Source organism: Tupaia chinensis, unplaced genomic scaffold (assembly GCF_000334495.1).
Source record: "Tupaia chinensis unplaced genomic scaffold, TupChi_1.0 Scaffold000272_1, whole genome shotgun sequence".
Lineage (NCBI taxonomy): Eukaryota > Metazoa > Chordata > Mammalia > Scandentia > Tupaiidae > Tupaia > Tupaia belangeri.
The window spans coordinates 6,214,368-6,238,340 of record NW_006159754.1 but is presented as its reverse complement, the minus strand read 5'-3'; the positions used below and the strand labels follow the sequence as shown (position 1 = coordinate 6,238,340).

Here is a 23,973-nt window from a genome sequence, read left to right as displayed (position 1 = left end):
TGTGTTGATATATAGGCAGTTCTTGCCATTAGTTTTTCAGTTCTCCACTCTGGTTCAAACGTTTATCCTCTGTTCCCAAAGAGACATTTTCCTGAGTTATTTATATATATATATATATATATATAAAATCTAGCTAATCCTTTATGTGGAAATATCTGGTGGATCTGTCATTGCCAGTGGATCAAAATCTTAATATACCAATTTCCCAAATCCTTGCACAGCCTAGTCTTATCTGGCCCATGAAATCATATATACTGTCAACAGTCCTTTGAGTCACTCTCTCAAAAACGAAGCCCCATCTTTTCCTTTTTCTCTGATCTTATTCCTACCCTTTGCTGTCTCAGGTCTTCACTGATGCTTTTATTACTGTTCTCATCACAATCTGCTGTATTTTCCTTTTCTATGACTTCCCACAATATTTTTGTCTTTATTTCTGACTTGGCATTTCTTCTTAAAGATTTCAATAACAATAAAACGATAACAATAATGTCTTAGTCAGAGAGACAGAGAGACAGAAAGTGAGAAGTCACCCCTCCAGGGGCAGAGGTGCTAGTCACACTACAATTCCTTCTCTTTCATTCTCCTCTTGGGATTTTGGGCATCCACACACATGCACTGGGCATGAGTTTAAGTTGCTGGGTCTGGGGACTCCAAATGTGGGTCAACTATGTGGGAATCCAGCAATGTAACCACTACACCATTTGCTGGTCCCTCTGTTGAAGGCATTTTAAAGCATCATTCTAAGATGGTTTTACAACTGGTTATATAAAAACTCACATGATTTTAACACGTCTAGCAACTTGCTTTAAGAACATATCAAATGGTCATCAGTCCCATACCAAAAAACAGCACAAAAGATATCTCTGAGTAGCAAGAATGCTTTATTTACCTGGAAGTAGACTTTTATTTCTGCCAGTGAGGCTTTTTACTGCCTTAAGCTTGATGAATCAGTTCCTTAACAACTTTCTTTTTAGGCTACCTCTATAAAATTTGCCTTCTGGAACTTGGACTGTCTGGGGGTGAATCAGAAGTTTTGTTTGACTGTGAGGTATGGTCACTGTGTGCACATGCCTTGTGTAAGAGTTGAATGTGTTCTAATCTCTCTTGCAGTTGAAAGATGCATGAGTGTAATGCAGTCCGGGACACAGATGATCAAACTGAAGCGTGGGACCAAAGGGCTCGTCCGGCTCTTTTACCTGGATGAGCACCGGACCCGCCTCCGATGGCGACCTTCCAGGAAGAGTGAGAAGGCGAAAAGTAAAACCGACCTTTGAATTCTTTGCTTGGCTTGTCACAGTAACACATGGGTTATATTGGAGAGATATATTTTTTGTCAATTTAGCAGTTGTTTATGGTTATTAGGAGACAGAATAAGTGATGACCATTTTGGGGGGAATTTAAAACCATAAAAATTTTCTTGTCCATGAATGCTACTAATGCTATTATTTTCCCTGTGTGTTGGAGGATTTTTCTTTTCTTTTCTCTTCTTCTTCTTCTTTTTTTTTTTTTTTTTTTTTTAAGTTGGGATATAAGATTTTATGACACTTTTATTTTCCTATAAAAGATGAAGGACATCATAACTCCAATAGGCCTTAAAGTGTATGGCCGTATTCAGAACACAATGAGCTAATTAATGATTTAACAACATGGTCTTCATGATATCAAATGAAATAGTTTCGATCTGACTCCTAGTTAAAGCTTCTCATGCTTACACTGTATCAGTCAAGGTTGCTGGAGAAATAGAAGCGATATAGTAACAGAGAGGCAGCAGACAGGTGGGCAGGCAGATATATACGAGAGGGGAGTTATTAGAGGAATTGGCTCATGGGTACACAGAGGTTGAGAAGTCCCATGATAGGCTGTCTGCAGGCTGGAGAACCAGGGAAGCCAGTAGCATGGCTCAGTCCAAGTCCCAAAGCCTCAGAATCAGGGTAGTCGAGGATGTAACTGTTAGTCCAAGGCCCAAGGCTGAGAAACTGGAGGGTAAGTTGAGGGGATATTGATGCAAGTCCAAAGGCTAGAGAACCTAGAGTTCTGACGTCCCCAGGGCAGGGGACAGTGGTATCTCAGCTCCAGAACTGAGCAAGAGGGCGGATTTTCTTGTTCTCTGCCTTCTGTTGAATCTGGACCCTCTGATGGATGGTGCCTGTTCACACAAAGTGAGGGCAAATCTTCCTTAATCCACCCACTGATTCAAATTCCAGCTTCTTCTGGAAACACCCTCCCAGACTGTACCCAGAAAGAGTACTTTGCCAGCTCCCTGGGTATCCCTTAGCCCAGTCAAGCTGATACTTAACTCACCATCACAGCCCCTTTCTGCACTTACTCCAAGACCTCATCGAGTCCCTTGTAACACCTCTCTCATCTGCTCCCTTGTTTCCATGATACCTTGTTGACTCAGGGTCTGGTCGACCAAGAGCATGGTCCACCCTGGTGGCCTATTGAAAAGTCTCCTAACCAATCTCCATTTAAAAAAAATTTTTTTTTGTTTTGAAGAGATTTTTGCTATAGGGCACACGCGCTCACCAGACAGACAGAGAGAGACATAGAGACAGAAAGCGAGAAATCACCCCCCAGGGGGGATGGTCACGCCGCAATCTCTTCTCCTCCATTCTCCTCTCGGGATCTTGGGCACAAACGCACATGCGCCTGGCGTGAGTTTTAAGCCACCGGGTCCGGGACACGAACCGCGGTCGACTACGTGGGAGTCCAGCAACATAGCCATTACGCTAACTGTTGGTTCCCACCAATCTCCATTTTGCTGGTTTCCTCTGTTTTACCTTTATTTTTATTTTAATCAGTCAGAGATGTCACCTAATAGAGTCATACTTATGACACCACCTAATAAGAAACTCAATAGGCAGGCCCTAGCTGGGAGAGATGTTTAGTCTCGCATTGTTCTGTCCCACTATGATGCTTTTGGTTCTGTCTCTTGCTGGCATTGCAATCAAAGCACTAGCAACTGGTCTCAGTGGTTCTGGGCCTCACAACCTGATATAGCAGTGAAAAAGGCAGAAAGAGACTTCTCTTACAGTTCTTAGGAGAAACCCCTTTCTAGACTCTTTCCTGAGGCAGAATGCCCCATGTCTGTGTTCTTGGAACTGCTTGCATAGCCAAACCTAAATCATTTGTAAGAAACCGAAGAGGGCTACTGCAGAGGCTGAGATGTGCCAGAATTTGAGGAGTCACGTGGGGAATGAGCTGGTACAAGAAGAGCAGAACTGTGCCATCAAAGCAGAAAAGAGGACTAGATGGTATATGGGCAATCAATGGGATACGCAGCACTTCTAATTCATGCCCAAACATAAATAAGGAAACGGGAATGTTTTAGTGTGACTCTCTCCGTTCCCAGTGCTTCTCCAATCCAAGCCTTCAGGATTGCTCCACTGTCTAAACAATGCTAATCTCTGTTATTCCAGCCTTTCCGTAGGCTAGCCTGTGTCTACCTTCACACTTTCATCTCTCATTATTCTCCTTCTTGAGTTTGCAGCCCAGCATAGACGGCCCAGTTAGCATTCCTGGGGTAGACCTTGTGTCTCTCTGTCTTTCTGCCCTTTCCTTTGGGGTTCCTTCCTCCTTGTTTTGCTCTGCTTCTTCAATCCTTGTCCCCCATTCATAATAGCGTTGACTCTGACTGCCAATCACAGGTAGCCATGCTATTCAGTTGCCAGTAAATTTTTCTCTTTCCATTTTCAAGCCCTGTTTTTCTGCGTATTGCAAAACACCTGGGTTGGCTCAAGGTCTTTGTATTTTTCCCTCGAGGCATACGAGGTCTTCAGAAAGTTCATGAAAAATATATCTTATGGAAAAAACTGCATGGATTTTAGATTTTTATTTTTGTACACTGCAAACTTGTACTTTAATTCCATTTTTTTCATGACCTTTTGAAGTCCCCTAGAATAAAGTATATGTTTGACATAGTCATTAGTCACCCTTTCTACCAGTCTTCTCATCCTGATGGGCTTAGTTATCTTGTAAATTTAAATTTCAACATATTCTGAAGCCCTGCCTTGGCAGGACACGGTCAAGACTGCTCAGGAAGGTACAGCGTCAGGCGGAGAAGTTTCCTAAGGAAACAGTAGGGCCTGTGTTTCACATTTGGACTTCAACCCATGACTCGCAGACAGTAAATTTTTTTCTACTTTTTTAAATATTGAAAATGATTTAGTTTCTCTTGTTTCTTAGTCTTTGTAAGTAAATATCTCCATGTGTATACCTGACTTCTCTCACAGTACTTATCGACTCCATTTACAAAGTCACTGAGGGTCGGCAGTCTGAAATATTCCACAGACAAGCCGAGGGGAACTTCGACCCCAGCTGCTGCTTCACCATCTACCATGGCAACCACATGGAATCCCTGGACCTCATCACCTCCAACCCCGAGGAGGCTCGCACCTGGATCACAGGCCTCAAGTACCTGATGGCCGGCATCAGTGATGAAGATTCCCTTGCCAAAAGGCAGAGGACCCATGATCAATATCCTTCCTTGCACCTGACTTTTGAGTTGTGTGTATGAAGTGAGGTTTAGGTTATTCTTTGTTTTGTTCTCCTAATTTCAAAGCTGAAAGCCATTTTCCTTTGTGTTTTTTTTTTTTTTCTACCCTTAGTATTCTTGTTTCCTCTTCTCACTGTCACCCCAAATGCGTGAGTACATAATACACAAACTTAAGCTCATGTAAATTCAGGACCAGAATCCTTCTGAAGAGACTGGATTTGGCTCCACAGTCTGAGAGGTCTCCAAATTCAGGGTGAGGTTTCCTTTGAGAGATGAGGTGCACATAGAGAGATGTTTTTGCTATAGGGCATGTGTACTCACTGGGGAGACAGAGACAGAGAGACAGAAAGTGAGAAATCACCCCCCAGGGGGGATGGTCACGCCGCAATCTCTTCTCCTCCAGTGTCCTCTCAGAATTTTGGGCATGCATACACATGCACCTGGTGTGAATTTTAAGCTGCCAGGTCTGAGGCTTGGACCACAGTTGATTATGTGGGAGTCCAGTGATGTAACCATTATGCCATCTGCTGGTCTCATATTTATTTATTTTTAAAATTTGACCAGAGAAAGACAGAGAGTGAGAGGGAAAGTTAGAAAGCAAGTCACCGGGTCTGGAACTTGAACCATAGTCAGCCATGTGGGAGTCTAGCACCTTTAACCACCATGCCTCCTGATGGTCCCAATAAATTCTTTTTGAGTTCAAATTATGTACCAATTGCTAAGCTTCTTTCTGCTTTATCGCTCTCTTTAACTTAAAGTTTGAAAACTGAACTGTTGGATACTCAAGGGGAAGTCATTATTTACTTAATAACCTTTACTCTTTCTAAAATGCTCAAGAAAGTAGAATGTGAGTCTCATTCCTTCTTTTTTTTTGTTACAGGGCACCACACTGTAGAGACAGAGAGACAGAAAAAGAGAAATAACCCCCGCAGGGGGGATGGCCACATTGCAATCCCTTCTCTTCTTGGGAATTTGGAAACACGTGCACGTGCACCCATTGTGAGTTTAAGTTACTGAGTCCAGGACTCGAACCACGGTTGACTACATGGGAGTCCATGAAATCATTATGCCATGTGCTGGTCCCCTGTAAGTCTCTGTAACTGAATCCATTCTTGTGATCCTGAGTGGTGATAAGATAAGCAATTTATGTGCTTGGTCTGGCGGCATCTTTTCTGCTAGGATAGAGCTGGGTATGTGGCATGGCCTTTCTGGCCTCAATTTTCCTATCTATATCCCTACCTATAAAGTGAGAAGTTAGGCTAGTTGATGCTTTGGTTCCCTTCTTTATGTTCTGAGTGACCTTAAAATATATGCCCCCTTCCACACAGGGAAAAGTAGTACTTCCTTAGTGTCATTGAAACATATGGCCTAATTTTTTAGCCCCCTTTCCCAGAGATGGTGATAAATTGTGCTGCACCAGCTCTAACCCCTTAGCCAGGGTGTTGTTAGAGCAGAATGGAAATAGTCAGCCCATGAAAAGATCTTGACAGTCTGAAGGTCTGCTTGATGAACCATGATGTTTTCATCAATATTCACAGCATGCAGAGAAATGCAACTGGGATTCATAAATGAACAAAGTACAGACTTATAGGAACCAACTTTCTGTGCTTTAATCTGCTAGTTTGGTTCTTAACTCTTTAACATTTGGCAAAAAGGCAAATAAGTAAAAATACTGAACCAGTAAGCATGCTTTCAGGTGCCAAGGACAGAAACCATACTAATAGTGCCTTAAGTGATAAAGGATATTTATTTTATCACAAATGAGAGGTCTGAGCTGGGGCAGTTCCAAGACTGGTTAATTCAGTGGCTCAATGCTGTCACCAAGGACTCAGGTTCTGTCATTCTCAGCATGTTGGTCATTCTCAGCAGGGAATGCGAGGGTGTAGGGGGTTGGCCTAGCACTCACAGTGAGACATGGATTCTTGTGTATAGGTGGTGAAGAATTAGAGATGTGGACCCAGAAGGGGATGATAAGTAGAGAAACAGCCCCTTAACAGGGAGCGGTTCCTGGAAAATGGGTTGTGAAGAACTGAGGTGAAGGGTTTTTATCTGTGTCAGAGGGGCTTCCTTCAGGCTCCTTGTTTTTGTTTAGGCTTGTTTAGTCTCTGAAAAGATTCTTCTCATAACTCTTTGTTAAGAACAAAGAAATGCTTGCCAGAAGCTCCCCCAAAAGATGACATCTTATCACTGGCTGGAATTACTATTGCAAAACCATTCCTAAGCCAATCTCTTGTAAGAGAAATAAATTGACCCGATTAGAATGGTTCTCAGTACTCTTTTTTTGCACTCTTAAAAAGTGAAGACTCCAAAGAGCGTTTGTTATGTGAGTTCTATTGATATTTATCACATTAAAGATTAAATGAGAATTTAAAAAAATTATTAATTCATTTAAAACATAATAAGCTCTATTAACATAATATTTTAATAAAAAACTTTCAAAGCAAAACAAATTAGAAGAGTTATATAAGGATCTTCAGAAAGTTTATGAAGGGCTAGCCCTGTGGTCTAGTGCTGAAGGAGGCTAGATACCACATGGCCTACTCTGGTTTGAATCCCAGCTCCAGTGGCTTGAAAGACACTCAGTGCATGGGCATACATGTCCCAAATCCCAACAGGATGGAAAAATGGAGGAGAAGGAATTATAGTATGATCATGCCCATTGCAATGTTTGTTTTCCCTCTCTTTATGTCTCTTGCAACTTCTGGCAATTTATTGAAAAAAAAAATTCATTGAAAATGTATATTATGAAAAAAACTATGTATGGACATCAAACATCAAACGTTTGTTTGCACCAAAATAATCTCATATTTTAATTGTATATTTCCCCAAATATTTTGAAGTACTTTTTTATTGCCTCACAGTTTTGCAAGTCTCTTTAACGACTGATTTAAAAGAACGCATGAATTCTTTTAATTTGCTTCTGGATTCAGTCTTTCATAACATATTTTGGTTGTAACACATGAAAAGGACTCAGTCTTAAACAGATATGTAATTAAAAAGGCAAGGGGGTGAACCTCATGTTTGTGATGGCCCCAGGACTCTATTTTGATGACAGTTGTATTAAGGCCAGGATTCACTGTCTGTCTTGCAGTTCCACCCACCATTAAAGCACATGACTGTTGGAAACTTTATCAAAATTGAGGTTGTTTTTACCAAGAAAGAAGACAGGGCAGTGACTGTAGGGATGATGATCAATTACAGAAGTGCTGTTCTTATCCAGTTAACAAGGACACATTCACAAGGTGTCCATTCTAAAGCCTTTAGTCACTTGTGTAAGTTTCTGTCATAATGCTTGACATAGACTAGTGAGAGATGGGCATAAATTGAGCCTCTTTTTGCTATGTTGGTCAATAGGTTTTTGAACCTGATGCTTGTCTATGTTTAATGGCCTTGAAAGTTTTCATATCCTTAGTGACTTCATATTCTGTAAATATGTTATCTGGAAACAAGAATCCCCTAGAACTGTATAGAAGAACCATTTTATAAGAAACATAGAAGCAGTTTGTATTTGCGAGAGTGTAGAAAAGAAAGGAAAAAAGAACCAATGAATAGTTAGTGAAGAGGAGCCTGCAGTTAAAAAAAAAATAGAGGAAGCTATCAGTTGAATCACAGAACCATTCTCATACAGATTTGTCTGAATTTGATAGGGCTTGGGTAATATCTCATTAACAGTATGGCGTCCTTGACTGGACATACCTTCATTATTGTGTCGTCGGAAAAGTCACGACATAGTCCTCTACGTTTTTCTATGCAAAAATGCGTCATCACTTTGCTGATGACCCAGTATATTAACAAGAGAGAACAGATTTGGGATGCTCATTAATAGATTTCACTTGGAGCTGAAAATTTCAGCTATGAATGAATAATGAGTATAATAAAACTTAAATAGCCATCATGAAAATCCATCCAGTCTAAAGTGTGAACTGACTTATTTCTGCAGATTATTGAGTGGTGATAGATGCAGTACTCAGACCTACTAGAAGGAGTATGCAGTAATGTCATGGTTAAGGGCTCAAATTCTGGTGCTGTACTGTTTGGGGTCCAGCTCACCCTCTGCCATGTACTGTAACTGTGGGTGATTATGTACACTCTTTTGTCTCAGACTCTTTACCCGTAACTTGATAATGATGATAATGATAGTGTATTCCTATGGAGTTAAGTGACGATCAAATGAGTTGATGCACAGAAAGTCTTGAGAACTCTGCCCGGCACATAAGAACCTGATGAATAATAGCTATTGTTATTGCTAAGAGAGGTAATTCTATTATAATGAGCCACCACAAAGGTCATGATATATATTTCTATGATTTCTATGTAAAAATGTGTCATGACTTTTCTGATGACCCCACAGATTAAAGTCTGGAATCTCAGCAGTCTCATCCTGCAGAGATGGTGCTGGCACCTAGCCTCAGAACTTTTCTTCATCGAAGCATTCTCCTCCATATTTACCCATTTATCTCTAGACTCCATGTAAGAAATTGTTACCTCTAGAAGAGTTTAGAGTTTAGGCAGTCCCTTAGGCGTGTCGTGAATTAGAACTTTATTTCCTTCCCTCACATGACAGGGCAAGTCTAACCCATTATCTACTAGGTCATCAGAAAAACATGTCATGACTTTTCCGACCACCCAATATTTTTGTAGACTTTTGAACTGAAAAGGGGATTTATTTATTCATTTCTCTCTCTCTCTCTCTCTTTTTTTTTTTTTTTTTTTTTTTTTTAGATTCTTGCTGTGTGCTCCATGGAGAAAGATAGAAAATGAGAAATCATCCCCCAGAGTGGATGGCCATGCCACAGTCCCTTCTCCTCCATGCTCCTCTTGGGATTTAAAAAAAAAATACTTATTTCATTTAACTTCATTTATTATTGTTACTTTCCAGTTTGATTAGACAGACAGAGAGAGAGAGAGAGAGAGAAAGTGAGAAAGCAAGCCACCAGATTCAGGTCTTGAACCACGGTTGGCCATGTGGGAGTCTAGCACCTTCAACTACGGCGCCGCCTGCCAGCCCCTCCTCTTGGGATTTTGCATGCTCATATGTCCAACATTATCTTTAAGCTGCCAGGTTCAGGACTTGAACTATGGTAGGTTATATGAGAGCCCAGTGCCTTAACCACCACACCACCTGCTGACCCCATAAGAAGGGGTTTAGAAAAAATAACATTTTTTGACATATAAAAATTACTCAAAAGTCGAATTTCACTGTTATAAATAAAGTATTTTTAGCATACAACCACACTTGTTCATTTATGCTGTGATTGTATGTGATAATAGTAGAGTGGAATAGTTGCAATGTAGGGCAAGTGGTCTGCGAAGCCTAAGATGTTTACCGTCAGGCCTTTCGCAGAAGAAGCTTGCCCATCCCTGCACTAAATAATACCGTTCAATTCCTAGCACTCTCCTTTCGTTTCTTGATGGAAAATACTAGACTATTACTTTCCATTCTATTCCACTCTCCCAGTTTTCCTCTGCAGCATGACTGTTTCTCTTCTCAAAATGATCATGTACATAGCTATGAATGATTCATCAAGGGCTCTTGTGGGCACTCATATTTTAATTATGAATAACATCTTTAAGATATCACAATACTTTTACCTGCAACTGTACACTATATGTATCATTACTAGAAACAATGGTTTCTCCTTTCACAAGAGTCTTAGAGTAGGAAGGGATTTCAAGGTTATGTGGTTGTGCTCCCTAACATTGTAGGTAAAGAAACAGAGGCTCTAAGAGGTGACATGAATGATCCACTGTCACAGGACAGGCCAACAGTAGAATTAGGACAGTATATTTCTCGGTCTGACTCCCTCTATTTCTGCCATACTCGCCCCTTGTCTCCTAACAGGCCTGTCCTGAAGGATTTATGTCTGCAGAAATATTCATACTTAGAGTTTGGCTGTCCTCTTTCTTTGAAGGAGTCATTGAGAGGCTTTGGTAAAGAACAAAAGAATAGAAGGATGAAAATTTTGCTGTCATTGGACTCATTTAACCACTTCTTTGAACTTGGCCCCAATATTTTATGAAGCGTTGTCCTCAGTAAAACAAATTAGAGCTCATAGAGTGTACCCTGTGTGCCCCGAAAATAGGAACACATGAGGTTAGGGTACTTTTGATTGTCCCAAATCTTTACCCTTTTGATTTTTCAGTTATTTTTCTCTTAAGTCTGGGACTCCCTTTAACTTCTAGGTGTCACGTATAATGAGGTCCTGACTGAACTCTAAGAGAAAAAAATTGCACTTGAAAGAGCTGGGCTGGTTATTTAAAAATATTATAAAGGGAACAAAATGTGAAACTAGGTGTTTACCATCTGAATACCACCTCTATTTAACTCTATTAACTCTAGAAGGAAGACTTTTTCTAGCTGTTTTTAAGGTATACTCAACAAGCATAATTAGAATCATGTAAGAAGTGGAAATGTCCTGTTTTGCCATTCAGAGGTTAATATTTTATCTTAGAACAAAAATCTCACAGTTTGAGGTCATCTGTTTGTGAAGCGAATATTGTAGTACCTGTTGATTGTCCTCTAACCTACTCCCATTTCTTGGTTAAACCTATGCCTTTTCCTTACTTTGATGCTTTGGTTTCTCTCTATCTCCTTCCTCCTTTTCCTCTTCATTCATTCTCCTTCAAACGTTGAAGCTCAATTTAGTACTCTGAGTATATACACAGTTCTTGCATTCTGCAGCCCCCCTGTGTCCCCTCCCCCGAATCATCCATTAAGAAAATATTCTCTGCTGAACATTAACAGGGAATTTTCAACTCATCCATTTCTTACTATTTATTCTGCTTTCCCACTGTGTATTAATAAAATAACCCAAGGCTCATCTCTTTGAGTTTTTTTTTTTATCTTAGTTCATATGATATAAATCCTTCATATCTGAACTGAGTTTCATATCCTCAACCACCTGTCTGAGCTTTTTTTTTTTTTTTTTTTTTTTTTGAGAGATTTTCACTGTAGGGCGTGTGCGCTCGCCAGACAGACAGAGAGAGACATAGAGACAGAAAGCGAGAAATCACCCCCCAGGGGGGGGATGGTCACGCCGCAATCCCTTCTCCTCCATTCTCCTCTCGGGATCTTGGGCACGCACGCACACGCGCCCGGCGTGAGTTTTTTTAAGCCACCGGGTCTGGGACACGAACCGCGGTCGACTACGTGGGAGTCCAGCGACATAGCCATTACGCTAACTGCTGGTTCCCACCACCTGTCTGAGCTTTGAGGGCAACCCCTAGCATATCAGGTTTGTGTTTCACCTTACTGCTCATTTTTTAAGTTTGAGCCTAATTAGATCAAAGTTAACAATCAGAAGAGGAACATGGAATAGCGACAGACCTGTATGTAGGAGAAAATAATGCTAGATCAGGTTGTCAGAGCCTGAATTTGAGGGACCAGCAGGTGGTATGGTGGTTAGGTGCTGGACTCCCACATGGCTGATCGTGGTTCGAGTCCTGGACCTGGCAATTTGCTTTCAAACTTACCCCTTCTCTCTCTCTCTCTGTCTCTGTCTGATCAAATGAAAGAAATGAATAATAATAGCAAATAAAATGAAATAAATAATTCTTTTTAAAAAAGAACTTGAATTTGAGACCTGATTCTTTTACTGTTTTTTTTTTTTTTTAACTCACTTTTCTCTCTCCTTTATTATATTCTTATGTGAACAAGGAGGAGATTAAACTAGATAGTCTAATTTTCTAAATGTACAAGTGGGACTGACAAAAGAGAATTGAGAAGAACAGGTACCATGGGGTATGATGAAGTTAAAGAGGTGAAAGGGCATAGACAAAAAGGCCTAAATTTCTTAGATCTGGGGTTTCACCATAAAAAGATTCTCTAACACAAACTGTTGGACAGCCATCATGCTGGGACAGTCTGCTATGCCATAGAAATGCCTCCTAAATGCAGAACTCTAGCCTTATGAACAAGAACTAATAGGGACACAGATTTGTTTAATGAATATGGAGCATAACTGAGAACAACTGATTAGGAAGTGAGAGGTAGATAATGAATAAAGTTATATAGAAATATTTTATATTTATGGAATTTGCTCATAGAGATGTGCATTAAGATGTCATCTCCTCAGAAGAGTAGACTGGGAAGCAGTATTATAGTTTCCAGTTTTTTCCATTTTATTTTATTTTTTTAATTTTATTTTTTGCTAGAGGGCTGGTGCACTCACGGGGGGGAGAGAGAAAAAAGTGAGAAGGCATTCCTCTGTGGGGAATGGTCATGCTGCAATCCCTTCTCCTTTATTTCAGAATCTTGTGCATACTCACATAGATGCTTGATGCGTTTTTCAAGCCTCTGGGTCTGTCTCTCGAACTGTACAATTGTCCGTGTGAGATCTAGCCATCTTAACCACCAGGCCATGGGTTGGCTGCAGTATTAAGGTTTTTTTTTTTTTTTCCTTGTAGTTGATGAATTATATTGTTTTGCAATTATAGATTTAATATCTAATTTACATAAGATTGGATAATAGTGATTGAATTAGTGAAGTTCTCAATCTGGTTTGACTTCCATTTCCCAGGGGAGGGAACCAAGCGCATATGCCTGTATCCCCATTCTTGGTTGGTTTGTTTGTTTGTTTTTTGAGAGTTTTTTGATACAGGGCACGTGTGCAATCCCTTCTCCTCCATTCTCCTCTCGGGATCACGGGCACGCATGCACACACGCCCAGTGTGAGTTTAAGTTACATGGGAGTCCAGTGACATAGCCATTATGCTAACTGCTGGTCCTGGTTTTTTCCATGACTATTAGTTGATTACTAGAACCTGTGGATTACAGGGCCTTCTCAAAAGAATTTCTTAACTTCTGTATTATTGATAAATGTCTTTGGGAGTATTTTGTGAAGGAGCAGTTTTCCTTAACCTTTGTGCACGTGGGTGAAGCAGACCTTTGAGGAAGCCGATAAGAATGGTGATGGCTTATTGAATATTGAAGAGATACATCAATTGATGCATAAGCTAAATGTCAATCTGCCCCGAAGAAAAGTCAGACAAATGTTTCAGGTATGTTTCACAATTGCAGTGCTCTTGTGTGATATATACAGTGGTTATTGATGTAGTTAGGTATAGTAAAAGGCTATTTTGTTTTGCAGGAAGCTGATTTTATTTGCTCTGTACTGTTCTATTGTTCTTTGATGAAGAGAAAAGTTTCATTTTATCAGGAAAAAAAATTTAATTTAACATGCATCCACAGTTTCACTTCCTAAATGCTTTTTTTTTTAATTATTGTTGCTATTTTTAGAGAGTAATTATAAGCACTTTTCCTGCCAGTTTAAATAACGGAGTAAACTTGATCAAGTCCCTTGGAGAGGACAATAATATTTCATCTGCCTACCTTTCAGGGCTTTCGTGAGAATCAGAATAAAGACTAAGTAGCATAAAAAAAAAGCATTGGTTTGAAACTTCAAGAGCTTTATATTTGTGTCTGAGGAGTTTAAGATTTAGAATCCATGAGGCTTAGAGATGCTAATCACTACTACTTAGGAAACTCTTTAGAAATTTATTCAACCGCTTGTTGGTATTAGATGAAATGTTCTTTTCCTGTTGATAAATTATCAACAGGAAATCCTTGGGTCAAGTCGTGAGCTCTGTGAAGTTTAAATTAAAGCAAAGAGAGTGGTTAGATTATTTGTAATTACTAGATTGTTAATTTACAAAAGGCTTTTATGTGAAAATAAATCATATGTGTCATGTGAGTTTTGCAAAGATTTTCTATTCTAAGTCACTAGGTGGATGATATTTTACACATGTAAAAATATGCGTAGGAAGTCAATATTATGTTAAGCATTTTGGCTTTCTTTTGTTTTCTAACTACTTATTAGAGCAGAAACAACTTGGGTATGGGTTGTAAGAATAAATGTAAGCCAGAGATGGGCTCCATTCTGTGGGCTCTTGAGTGGTCTTGTCTTCAGGAAGCTTTTGGTTGAAGATGGTCTGTATTGTGGGGAACTTGGTCCCATTGCCCTAGAGAATGTGAGAGAAAGGAAAGAAGAGGAAGGGATAAGGAATGCCATATAGGGAATTTCAGAGATGGAGTGAGAAACTTTGGAGGGGAAACAAGTTCTCACAAATAAATGGTCTTTATGTGGAAAGATTTGCCATGTTTCTGGCAATGGCCCTGTTGAGAACCTGTCTTCCTGTATGTTCCATTACGGAAGAGGTGTTCACAGTACGGAAGAGAGAGCTGCTGATTAAATGTGAGAGGCTACACTTAAAGAAGAGGCCTGAATCTGGACCTGTACAGATAATGATTTTTTCATACTTCTTGGAAAGAAGATAGGAAGTGTAACAAGATATTGAACTACTTTTTATTTCTCTATTTCCCCCCTTCAGATACCAATTTATTTCTAATGCATCAGGTATTTCAGATGATAAACTAGGAATTGCTTGTGTCCAACGTCTTATGAGTTCAAAGTAAATCCTTTAGATAAGATTTAAGAAAACATTGAATCTCTTTTTATGACCTTAGATTAAAAATCTTATGAACCTAGAATGGACAGGATAAGTAGTTGCACCTGCTGTATGCAGAACATTTCATCATGAGCCTTGCATCCTGTATGTTATGAAAATGCTTGTAGAACAATAGTACCAAGGATCTAGTAGTATTCTTTTTTATTTTAAAAAATAATTATTTTATTTAAATTTATTTATTTATTTACTTATTTTTTTAATTTGACCAGAGGAATAGAGTGAACGAGCAAGTGAGAGAGAGAGAGAGAGAGAGCGAGCGAGCAAGTGAGAAAGCTGGTCGCCAGGTCTGGGACTTGAACTGTGGTTGGCCATGCGGGAGTTCAGTGCCCTTAATGGGCAGGCCAGCTGCTGGCCCCAAATTTTAGTATTATTTCTGGGATATTTTCTTTTGACTGCATTGCTGGTAAAGACAAAACCTTCCTAGAGCTTTTCTTTTCTTTGTCTTTTCATTGCAGTAGAAGTTTCAACTGATATTTGTTAAGTAATCTTTTAAATAATGGATAGCTTTTTTTGAAATCTTTAGATGCTGTTGTTTAATCCTCAGAGTTTTTACTATTCTTAATTGGCTAGACATTAACATTATTAGAAGTCTTAAAAATTATTTATTCTCAGTATATCCAAGATTAGCTATTTTGAAACAAAGTTTTGGCAAAATGTGATCAGTAGACTCATTACCTTCGATTGCAAAAATACTCCTGCTAAGAGCCTTATAAACCAAAAATGTTGATACTCAACCCAGTCATGGTGGTGCCTATTGCTAAAATGCTGTGGCTGAGACCACATGAGAGGACTGATTCTGATTCCTGGTCAAACCTAAGAAGGCCAGATATGGTGGCATGTGCCTGTAGTACCAACTGGGAAAGGGAGGCAAGGACAAATGCAATTTGGCAAGATCCTGTCTTAAAAAAAAAAATTCATATTCTATAGTGCAGTTTCCCTCTACTTTAAATGACAGAAGGCAACAGCCATAATAGAAACTTTGTAAGTTTAAATATAGGTAAAAATATTCATTCATAATCGACCTAAGGTTAGAATGTATGTGTAGGTGTGTGTGTACGCACCAGAAAGAGAGAGAGAGAGAGAGAGAGAGAGAGAGAGAGAGAGAGAGAGAACACCAGTGGGCTGTGGTCACGCTGATATTCTTTTTCCTCTATTTCTCCGTCTTGTCAGGATTTGGGGCATGCATATATATATATGCCTGATATGTTTTCAAGTCACTAGAACTGATAGTCAAACTGGAGCCAGCCATGTGAGATCTGAATACCAGTGCACAGAGATTAAATCCTGAACTATGGGGCTGGCCCTTAATTTTTTTTTTTTCTACGTGAGCACTCAGACATTCAAAGCTATATTTAAATCTATGTAACAGCTGAGTGTGCTTTGTAACATCCATGCATTTCAAAATAACATTCATTCCCTGTCAGTTTGAAACTGTTCACTTAGAAAGAAGATGATCGTATAAATGGATTGTTCGCTTCTTACATGTTCTAAATGCTTATTGGTTTTATGACAAATTCGGCCAATAAGATACATGGTAAAAGATCCTTGCTCAATAATAACTAGAAACAAATAATGGCAAGTAGAAATTAATCCAGATGGATTGTTCAGACTTCTATGGAGGAAAATCAGGGAGGTATCAGAGACGTGGATGGCTACAAGAACATTAAAGGTACCTATAGTGATTCACTAATAGGTTATGAGTACGTTCAATTGGGTTACAGTTTAGAAATGGATAAGAAATTGGCATTTTGATCATGTATTAAATGTATTTTCCCTTTTTTGACCTTAATTAGTCTTGCTGAAGATTTCTCTTTTTCATCTGTCTCTTCAATAATCAGCTTCTGGGGGCTATCCTTGTAGTCTTGCAGTTAAGGGAGCTGGATCCCGCATGGCCAATCATGGTTTGAATCTTGGTTCCTGTAGCTTGTAAAACATACTGGTCATGTGTCAGTGCATACCCCAAATCCCTACAAGCTGGAGAAGTGGAGGACAATGAATTGCAACATGACCGTGCTCTACTGGGGGAGTGCTTTCTCCCCCACTTTCTGTCACTGTCTCTCTGGCAAGCATATGCACTTTCTGGGAATTACAAGAAAGAAAATAAAAAATTAGCTTTTGGTTTTCTTGTTCACCTTTGTGCACAAATTTTTTAAAAAAATTTCATTGCTTTTTATTTTTATTTATCATTTATTTCTTTGGGTTACATTTTTTTCTAGCCTTTTCAGTTGAATTATTTCTGTTTTAAATCTACCTAGTGTTCTAATAAATTTAAGACTTCAAGTTTCTCTTTAATTACTGCTCTAACTTTATCATACAAGATTTCATGTGTAGTGTATTTGCTCATTTCTGTATGTTTCATTTCTCATTTAGGACTGTATTATAATGTTTCCCTATTTTTATAAAATTTGTTTTTGTCTTTTAGCTTTCTTTGTTGATTCATTGATATACTGTGATCAGAGAAATTGGTTTGTATAAGATGGATTCTTTATAGTTGTTAAAATGTTTATGGCCTAATATGTAGTCTATTTTTATAATGTATACTTGATAAGAACATGTGTTTACCATTTATGATTTGTGTACTAGATATGATTTCCCAATATTGAATGTCCTATTTCAAATTCTCATTTGCCCTTTTTTAATGCCTTTTTCAGGAAGCTGATACAGATGAGAATCAGGGAACTTTGACATTTGAAGAGTTTTGTGTTTTTTACAAAATGATGTCATTGAGACGAGACCTTTATTTGTTGCTCTTGAGCTACAGTGACAAGAAAGATCACCTAACTGTGGAAGAACTTGCTCAATTTTTGAAAGTGGAGCAAAAGGTATCATTAGACTGTTGACTGAATTTACTTAAAGATAAGACTTTCTTTTGGAGCTGTTAGATGTAGGCATGCTTTACATTTAGGATAGAACGTAAATATCATAAACTCCCAAAAATCTTATTTGGGAGTCACTTAAAAGGTTTTTCTAGCATATTTTAAGAGAGAAAAATGATAAACACTGGCTTATATACTTTCTTTTGTCTTAAATATATTAAGTATGGTTATACATATTTTCCAAAGATATGAATGTTAACATGTTTCGTTTTAGAGGGAATAATAATGTTTTTAAATAACATTTCTTTAAAATGGGACTTCTTTTTTTTTTTTTTTTTTTCATTTGCCAAAAGGTGAATGCACCCACCAGAGAGATGCAGAGAGAAAGAAGGAGGGAAAGAAAGCACCCCACAATGTGTTGCGGCCACGTCACAATACCTCCCTCTCCATTCCTCTATTCTGTTGGGGCTTTGAGTACACACTCACACACACCTGGTGTGTCCCCCAGGCTACCAGAGTGGAACTCCAATTGCAATAGGCCACATGGGTTTCAGCTCCCACAACCACTAGACTCGAAAATATGGCTTTTTTTTTTTTTTTGAGAGAGATTTTCACTGTAGGGCGCGTGCGCTCGCCAGACAGACAGAGAGAGACATAGAGACAGAAAGCGAGAAATCACCCCCCAGGGGGGATGGTCACGCCGCAATCTCTTCTCCTCCATTCTCCTCTCGGGATCTTGGGCACGCATGCACACGTGCCCGGCATGAGTTTTAAGCCACCAGGTCCGGGACACGAACCGCGGTCGACTACGTGGGAGTCCAGCGACATAGCCATTACGCTAACTGCTGGTTCCCGAAAATATGGCATTTTAATTTTAATACTGTATAACCTGAATAGTGGTCAATAAAATTAGTCTTCATATAGTTTTAATACTATCCCCTCAAATTCTATTTGTTTCTCTACACAGAAGAAAAAAAACGAATATTTTGTTAAAAATTTTAACCTGTGGGGCCAGCTGATGGCATAGCAGTTATGTCGCTGGACTCTCACATGGTTGACCAATGCATGAGTCTCAGACCTGGGACTCATGTGCTGGGCATATGTGCATGCATGCCTAAAATCCGGGAGGAGATTGGAAGAGAAGGATGGTGGTATAACCATCCTCCCTAAGGGAAGATTCCTCATTTTCCCTCTCACTGTCTCTGCTTCTCTGGCAAGTACATGTACTCTAAAGCAAAAACTTACTACCAAAAAAAAAAGGTTTTTTTTCAACCTTTTAACACCACTTTGCTGTCCAACTCTCCATATTCTTTGACAGAATCCTGAAATATATAGTTGGCTAGGTAGAAATATGGGTAGTCTGGCGTCTGAAGTAGAGACAATCCCGTGGGACTGAGACTTTAACTTATGGGGTCTGCACTAACTCTGGGTAGTTTGCATCAGACCCAATTGAACGATTAATGTCGGAGGATGGAAATGACACCAGACCTGGTTATATTTTATTTTACCCTATTACCACAATCACATTCATTTTAGGAATAAAAGGCTCAGTTTTTATGAATTTTGTTATTGTTTTCTTAATGATTAAGCCATATAGTGTTGACAAAATGTTTTATCTACATCAATTATTTTAATTAGTTTGATAATTTGGCTAAGGCAGAGGTTCTCCATTAACAAAGGTTAATTTTAAGATATATAGGAAATGGGGGTAGGGTAATAGAAGTATATTTAGTTTTTCTCCAAATAAGAATGTTTCAGCATCTCTACTCTAAATTCCTGCTCTTTTGTAATTACTTCATTCTAACCTGGAGAATTTTTCAAAGTGTAGTGGAAAAAGCATTCGACCAGGAGTGCAGAAGACCTGCATTTGACACACTGCAACCTTTAGTGATTAGAGAGTCTTGGTCAGGTCTTTCATTTTTGTTTCTGAACCTTGACTTTCTACTCAGCTCAAAGGGGAGCTGAAACCCACCTTTTCTATTTTACAGTTTCAAATTGAAAATTGATTGTAATGATGGCCAAGACAGAAGTGTGGCAATGTGAGGAACTAAAATTAAAACATATATAGCTACTGACTTCAAATTCAAATTCAGGCTAGTGGAATTATCCTAATACATTTGAACCGCAGTAATGGGTGTTACTTTACTAAGGAGCTTGGTTGTATATATATGTTTTTTTCTTGTTTTGGTTATGTTGACATTCCACCGGTAAATTTTAGTTGGGGAAAATAGAAGTCAACATTCTGGCATATGATTACTTTTATTTAGTTCAGTTTTTGAAGTTAATTTGAAGCGACTTACATATGGGCATGATCTGAAAGAAATCTTAAAAAATATATATTAAAAATTGTTACACAAATGTCTTATCTCTCTATTTTTCTTAATTTCCTTCCCTACTCTCTTCTTCTCTCCCACCTTCCTTCCACACTGTCTCCAGTGGGCATAACTATCTTCAATGCTTTTATACCCTCCAATCTTTCAGGCTCTACCATAAAGTGTGGACAGTCGGTATATGTTCAGCAATAAATCTTCTATATTTGTCCATTTTCTATCAAATGCCAGAGTCTTGTGTTTTATTTTTTTATTTTTATGGCTGAATAGTATTCCATGGTGGATATGTGCCACACTTTTTCAATCCATTCTTCCATTTGTGGACATTTGGGTTACTTCCATGTCTTAGCAATCATGAATAATGTCACAATAAACATAGGTTTACAAGCACTTTTCTGACTGAGGGTTCTCTTGTCCTTTGGGTAGATACCCAGGAATGGAATTGTTGTATTAGATGTTCTATTTGTAGGTTTGAAGAACCTCCGTATTGTTTTCCACAGTGGCTGAACCAGTTACATTTCTACCAACAGTGTTGGAGAATTCCTCTTTCACCACAACTGTGCCAGCACTGATCATTTTTTGTATTTTTAATCTTGCTATTCTGACAGGGGTTAGGTGTTATCTTATTGTGGTTTTAATCTGCATCACCCTTATGATGAGGGACACTGAGCACTTTTTCATATCCTTCTTGGCTGTTTATATGTCTTCCTTAGAATGTTTTTTTGTTCAGGTCATTTTCCCATCTTTTAATTGGGTTAATTTTTTTTTCCAGGTAAGCCACTTGATTCCCTGTGCATTCTGATTATCAGTTCCTTATCTGAAGCATAGTGTACAAAAATATTCTTCCATTCCGATGGTTGTCGATTCATACTAATTACTGTGTCTTTTGCTGTGTAGAAACTTCTTAATCTGTAGTTCATAAAATTTAGACAAAACTTTTACTTTCAATAATTCATCCTAAGGAAATAACTAAGTGTATTTAGAAAAAATTATCAAGTTGTACATTTAGCACTCATTACATAGAGAGAAATTTGACATGATACTGAGTTTTAAAACTGAATTTTCAGATCTAGCAGGTGGTATGGTGGTTAAGGCGCTGGATGCTCCCACCTGGCTAACCATGGTTCGAGCCTTGGATCTGCTGGCTTGTTTTTTTTCGTTTGTTTGTTTGTTTTTTATATGCTGGCTTGTTTTGTCACTTTCCCTTTCTCTCTCTGGTCAAATGAAAATAAGTAGATAAATATATAAAATAAAAAAAATTCTTTAAAAAAGAACAAAACTGAAATTTTACAATGAGATAAATTTGAGGCAACTTGATGATTTGTGTGGTAGTAATTCATTTGCTTCTGATGGGATAAAGTTGATGGAGACACCAGAGTGCTCAATTTTTGTAGGTTTACTCAGTTGTGAAATGAATTATCACTGTTGACCACATATACTGTCAAGGATTATATGAAATCGAATATCATCATGGGTCAGATGATTATTTCCTGGAAGCTCTCTGAAAATTGACTTTGTGTCTTTGATAGGCTCAATTGTTATTTCATTCAGACTTTCACCCTTAGTATGTGGATATGCTAAGGGAAATTCTCACTGCCTTTTATATCCATGAAGTGCTAGTTAAGCAAGAAGCCAGCTGACTGAGTTTCTCTTTTATTTCTCCCTTGCATCCACAGAGAAAGATCACAGATATCCACTATTAGACTGTAGTTCTTGAATACTAAAGTGGTTTGAGGGTATTTTTATTTCATTCCCTCCACCTCTTTATTTGCCAGACAACCATCGGCATCTCCCCCAGAGTCTCCATTCATTTCTTGGCACTAGGATAGAGCAATTTTGTGTTCAATCCTTTTTTAGAGTTTTGGTTTAGGAATTATAATTTTATTTGATTTTCCCATTCACTTCTTTTTTTAAAAGAATTATTTTATTTAACCTTCTTTCTTTCCTCCCTTCCTTCCTTCCTTCCTTCCTTCCTTCCTTCCTTCCTTCCTTCCTTCCTTCTTTCTATTTGACCAGAGAGGGACAGAGCAAGAGGGAGAGAGGGAAAGTAAGAAGGCAAGCCATCAGGTCTGGGACTCAAGCTGCTGTCAGCTGTGTGCGAGTCCAGTGCCCTTAGCTACCTACCATGCCATCTGCTGGCCCCCATTCACTTCTTAGCAAGCCTCTAACCTCTTTGATTTCTTTTGTATCTTATGGGTTGAGAAGAAAGGAAGAGAAAAAGGAATGTTGAAGCATCCTTGCAATTTAAAAATCTTGCTAGCTGTTAAGAGTAAGGGCTACCTCTATGGGTAAGTCCAAAGCAGGATTCTATTTTTGCAGACGTTTCATCTGAAATGTGCATGTGGATGGTTAATTTCAGGGATTTTCAAAGCTTTTCTGTTCTCATGGTAGAGGGCCCTTCTCTTAATTTTATCTGACATAGATCTATGCATTATCCTTTTGTAATGGTTCTAAAACTTGCCCTTTTAGCTTCCTTATTCTTTCTGCTAAAATATTTTTGTGATCATTCTAATCCAATTACAGATGTCATTCATGCTCTTTCCTTCATTACCTTTCACCGAATCTAGAATGGCTTGGTAAGAGACATGGTCATTCTGATATTCCCTCTCTTATGAGAAATAATTATAACTTGGTTTATAACTACTTCTTCACTTGTAACTACTCCCTTTCTGGTGCTAGTATACGTATATCTTTTTTTTTAAAGCATTTTTTCCACATAAAAGCATTTCTTTAAGAGACTTTTCTGAATTTCTGTATAATTTTTCTTAATTATTCACAATTAAAGCAGATGAGAGATCTTTCAGAGTAATTACATCTTGTAATATTTTTGCTTCCTCAGAGTTGCCGATGACATTTTCCGTGAAATAGTTATATATATCCAAATGCTCTGAAATTTGTGGTTTAATTTTTAGGATGAATTAGAGGTAGCTAGTCTGGAGAGGTAAATAGTTATTATGATTATCTTATTCAGGTGGAAACAGAACGACCATTCATTTAGTGACGTTTTTCTACTCCCTCCTGAAGTTACCCTAGAATATACCACAGATACTTCTTTCCTCTGTGTAAAACCAGAGGAACAATGAGATCAGGAGTAGAACAGCAGAATCTTGAAACATATCTATCTGATCTAAAGAGCACTGAAACTCAAGTCCATGGTGAGAAGCCATAAAGCAACTCCATGGGCTCAGGGGAATCCCCCAGGAAAGCTCAAGAATTAGTTACAAGGTACTCCTGAAAACAGGAGGAGGAAGGGTTGAAAATATAGCATTGTTTGAAAGGCTGTTTAAGACGTGTTTAGAGTCCTATCATGGTGGTGTGTGCTGCTAAGACACTGTGCCCCACAGGTTAGAACCTCATGGAAATTCTGGGTTCAGTTACCAGTTTAACGAGTTCGACCTAAAGGCCCGGCATAGTGGTGTGTACCTGTAATTCCAATGACTCAGGAGGCTGAAGCAGGAGGACTGTGAACTCCAGACTTCCTGGGCAACACAGCAAGGCCCTTGTTTGAAAAAGATCCAGACATGGTGGTATATGCCTATTGTCCCAGCCGGGAAGTTGAAGTAGGAGGACTGAGAGACATGGTGAGAGACCTTGTCTTTAATTAATTAATTAAAAAAATAAAAAGATGTGGAGAAAAGATGTTAGGGCTCCAAATCTTCTACCCTACTCCTTGTGGCAGGGCAACTCTTTCTTCTCTCCTCCAGTATAAATCTGAAAGTAAGATTGGAGGAGGAAGGACCAGGAGAATCTGGGAAGAGGGATATTACAGAGAGCTGAGTATACTACACCGAAAACGTGGGCATTGTGAAGATGACTGTAAGAACGTTCATATCTATGAGTGTGTGTCTTTGCAATGTGACTTTGC

The 23,973-nt window shown here is 38.8% G+C and overlaps 1 protein-coding gene across 1 annotated transcript in view; it reads left to right on the top strand.

Moving 5' to 3' along the window:
• The window catches only part of PLCH1 (phospholipase C eta 1), a 236,993-nt gene that overhangs the window by 140,884 nt on the left and 72,136 nt on the right, over nucleotides 1-23,973 (top strand). The window contains exons 3-6 of the mRNA XM_027772378.1: nucleotides 1,111-1,257; nucleotides 4,233-4,476; nucleotides 13,366-13,495; nucleotides 17,614-17,784. Coding sequence (XP_027628179.1) covers nucleotides 1,111-1,257; nucleotides 4,233-4,476; nucleotides 13,366-13,495; nucleotides 17,614-17,784 — 692 coding nt within the window. The remainder of the gene's footprint in view (nucleotides 1-1,110; nucleotides 1,258-4,232; nucleotides 4,477-13,365; nucleotides 13,496-17,613; nucleotides 17,785-23,973) is intronic.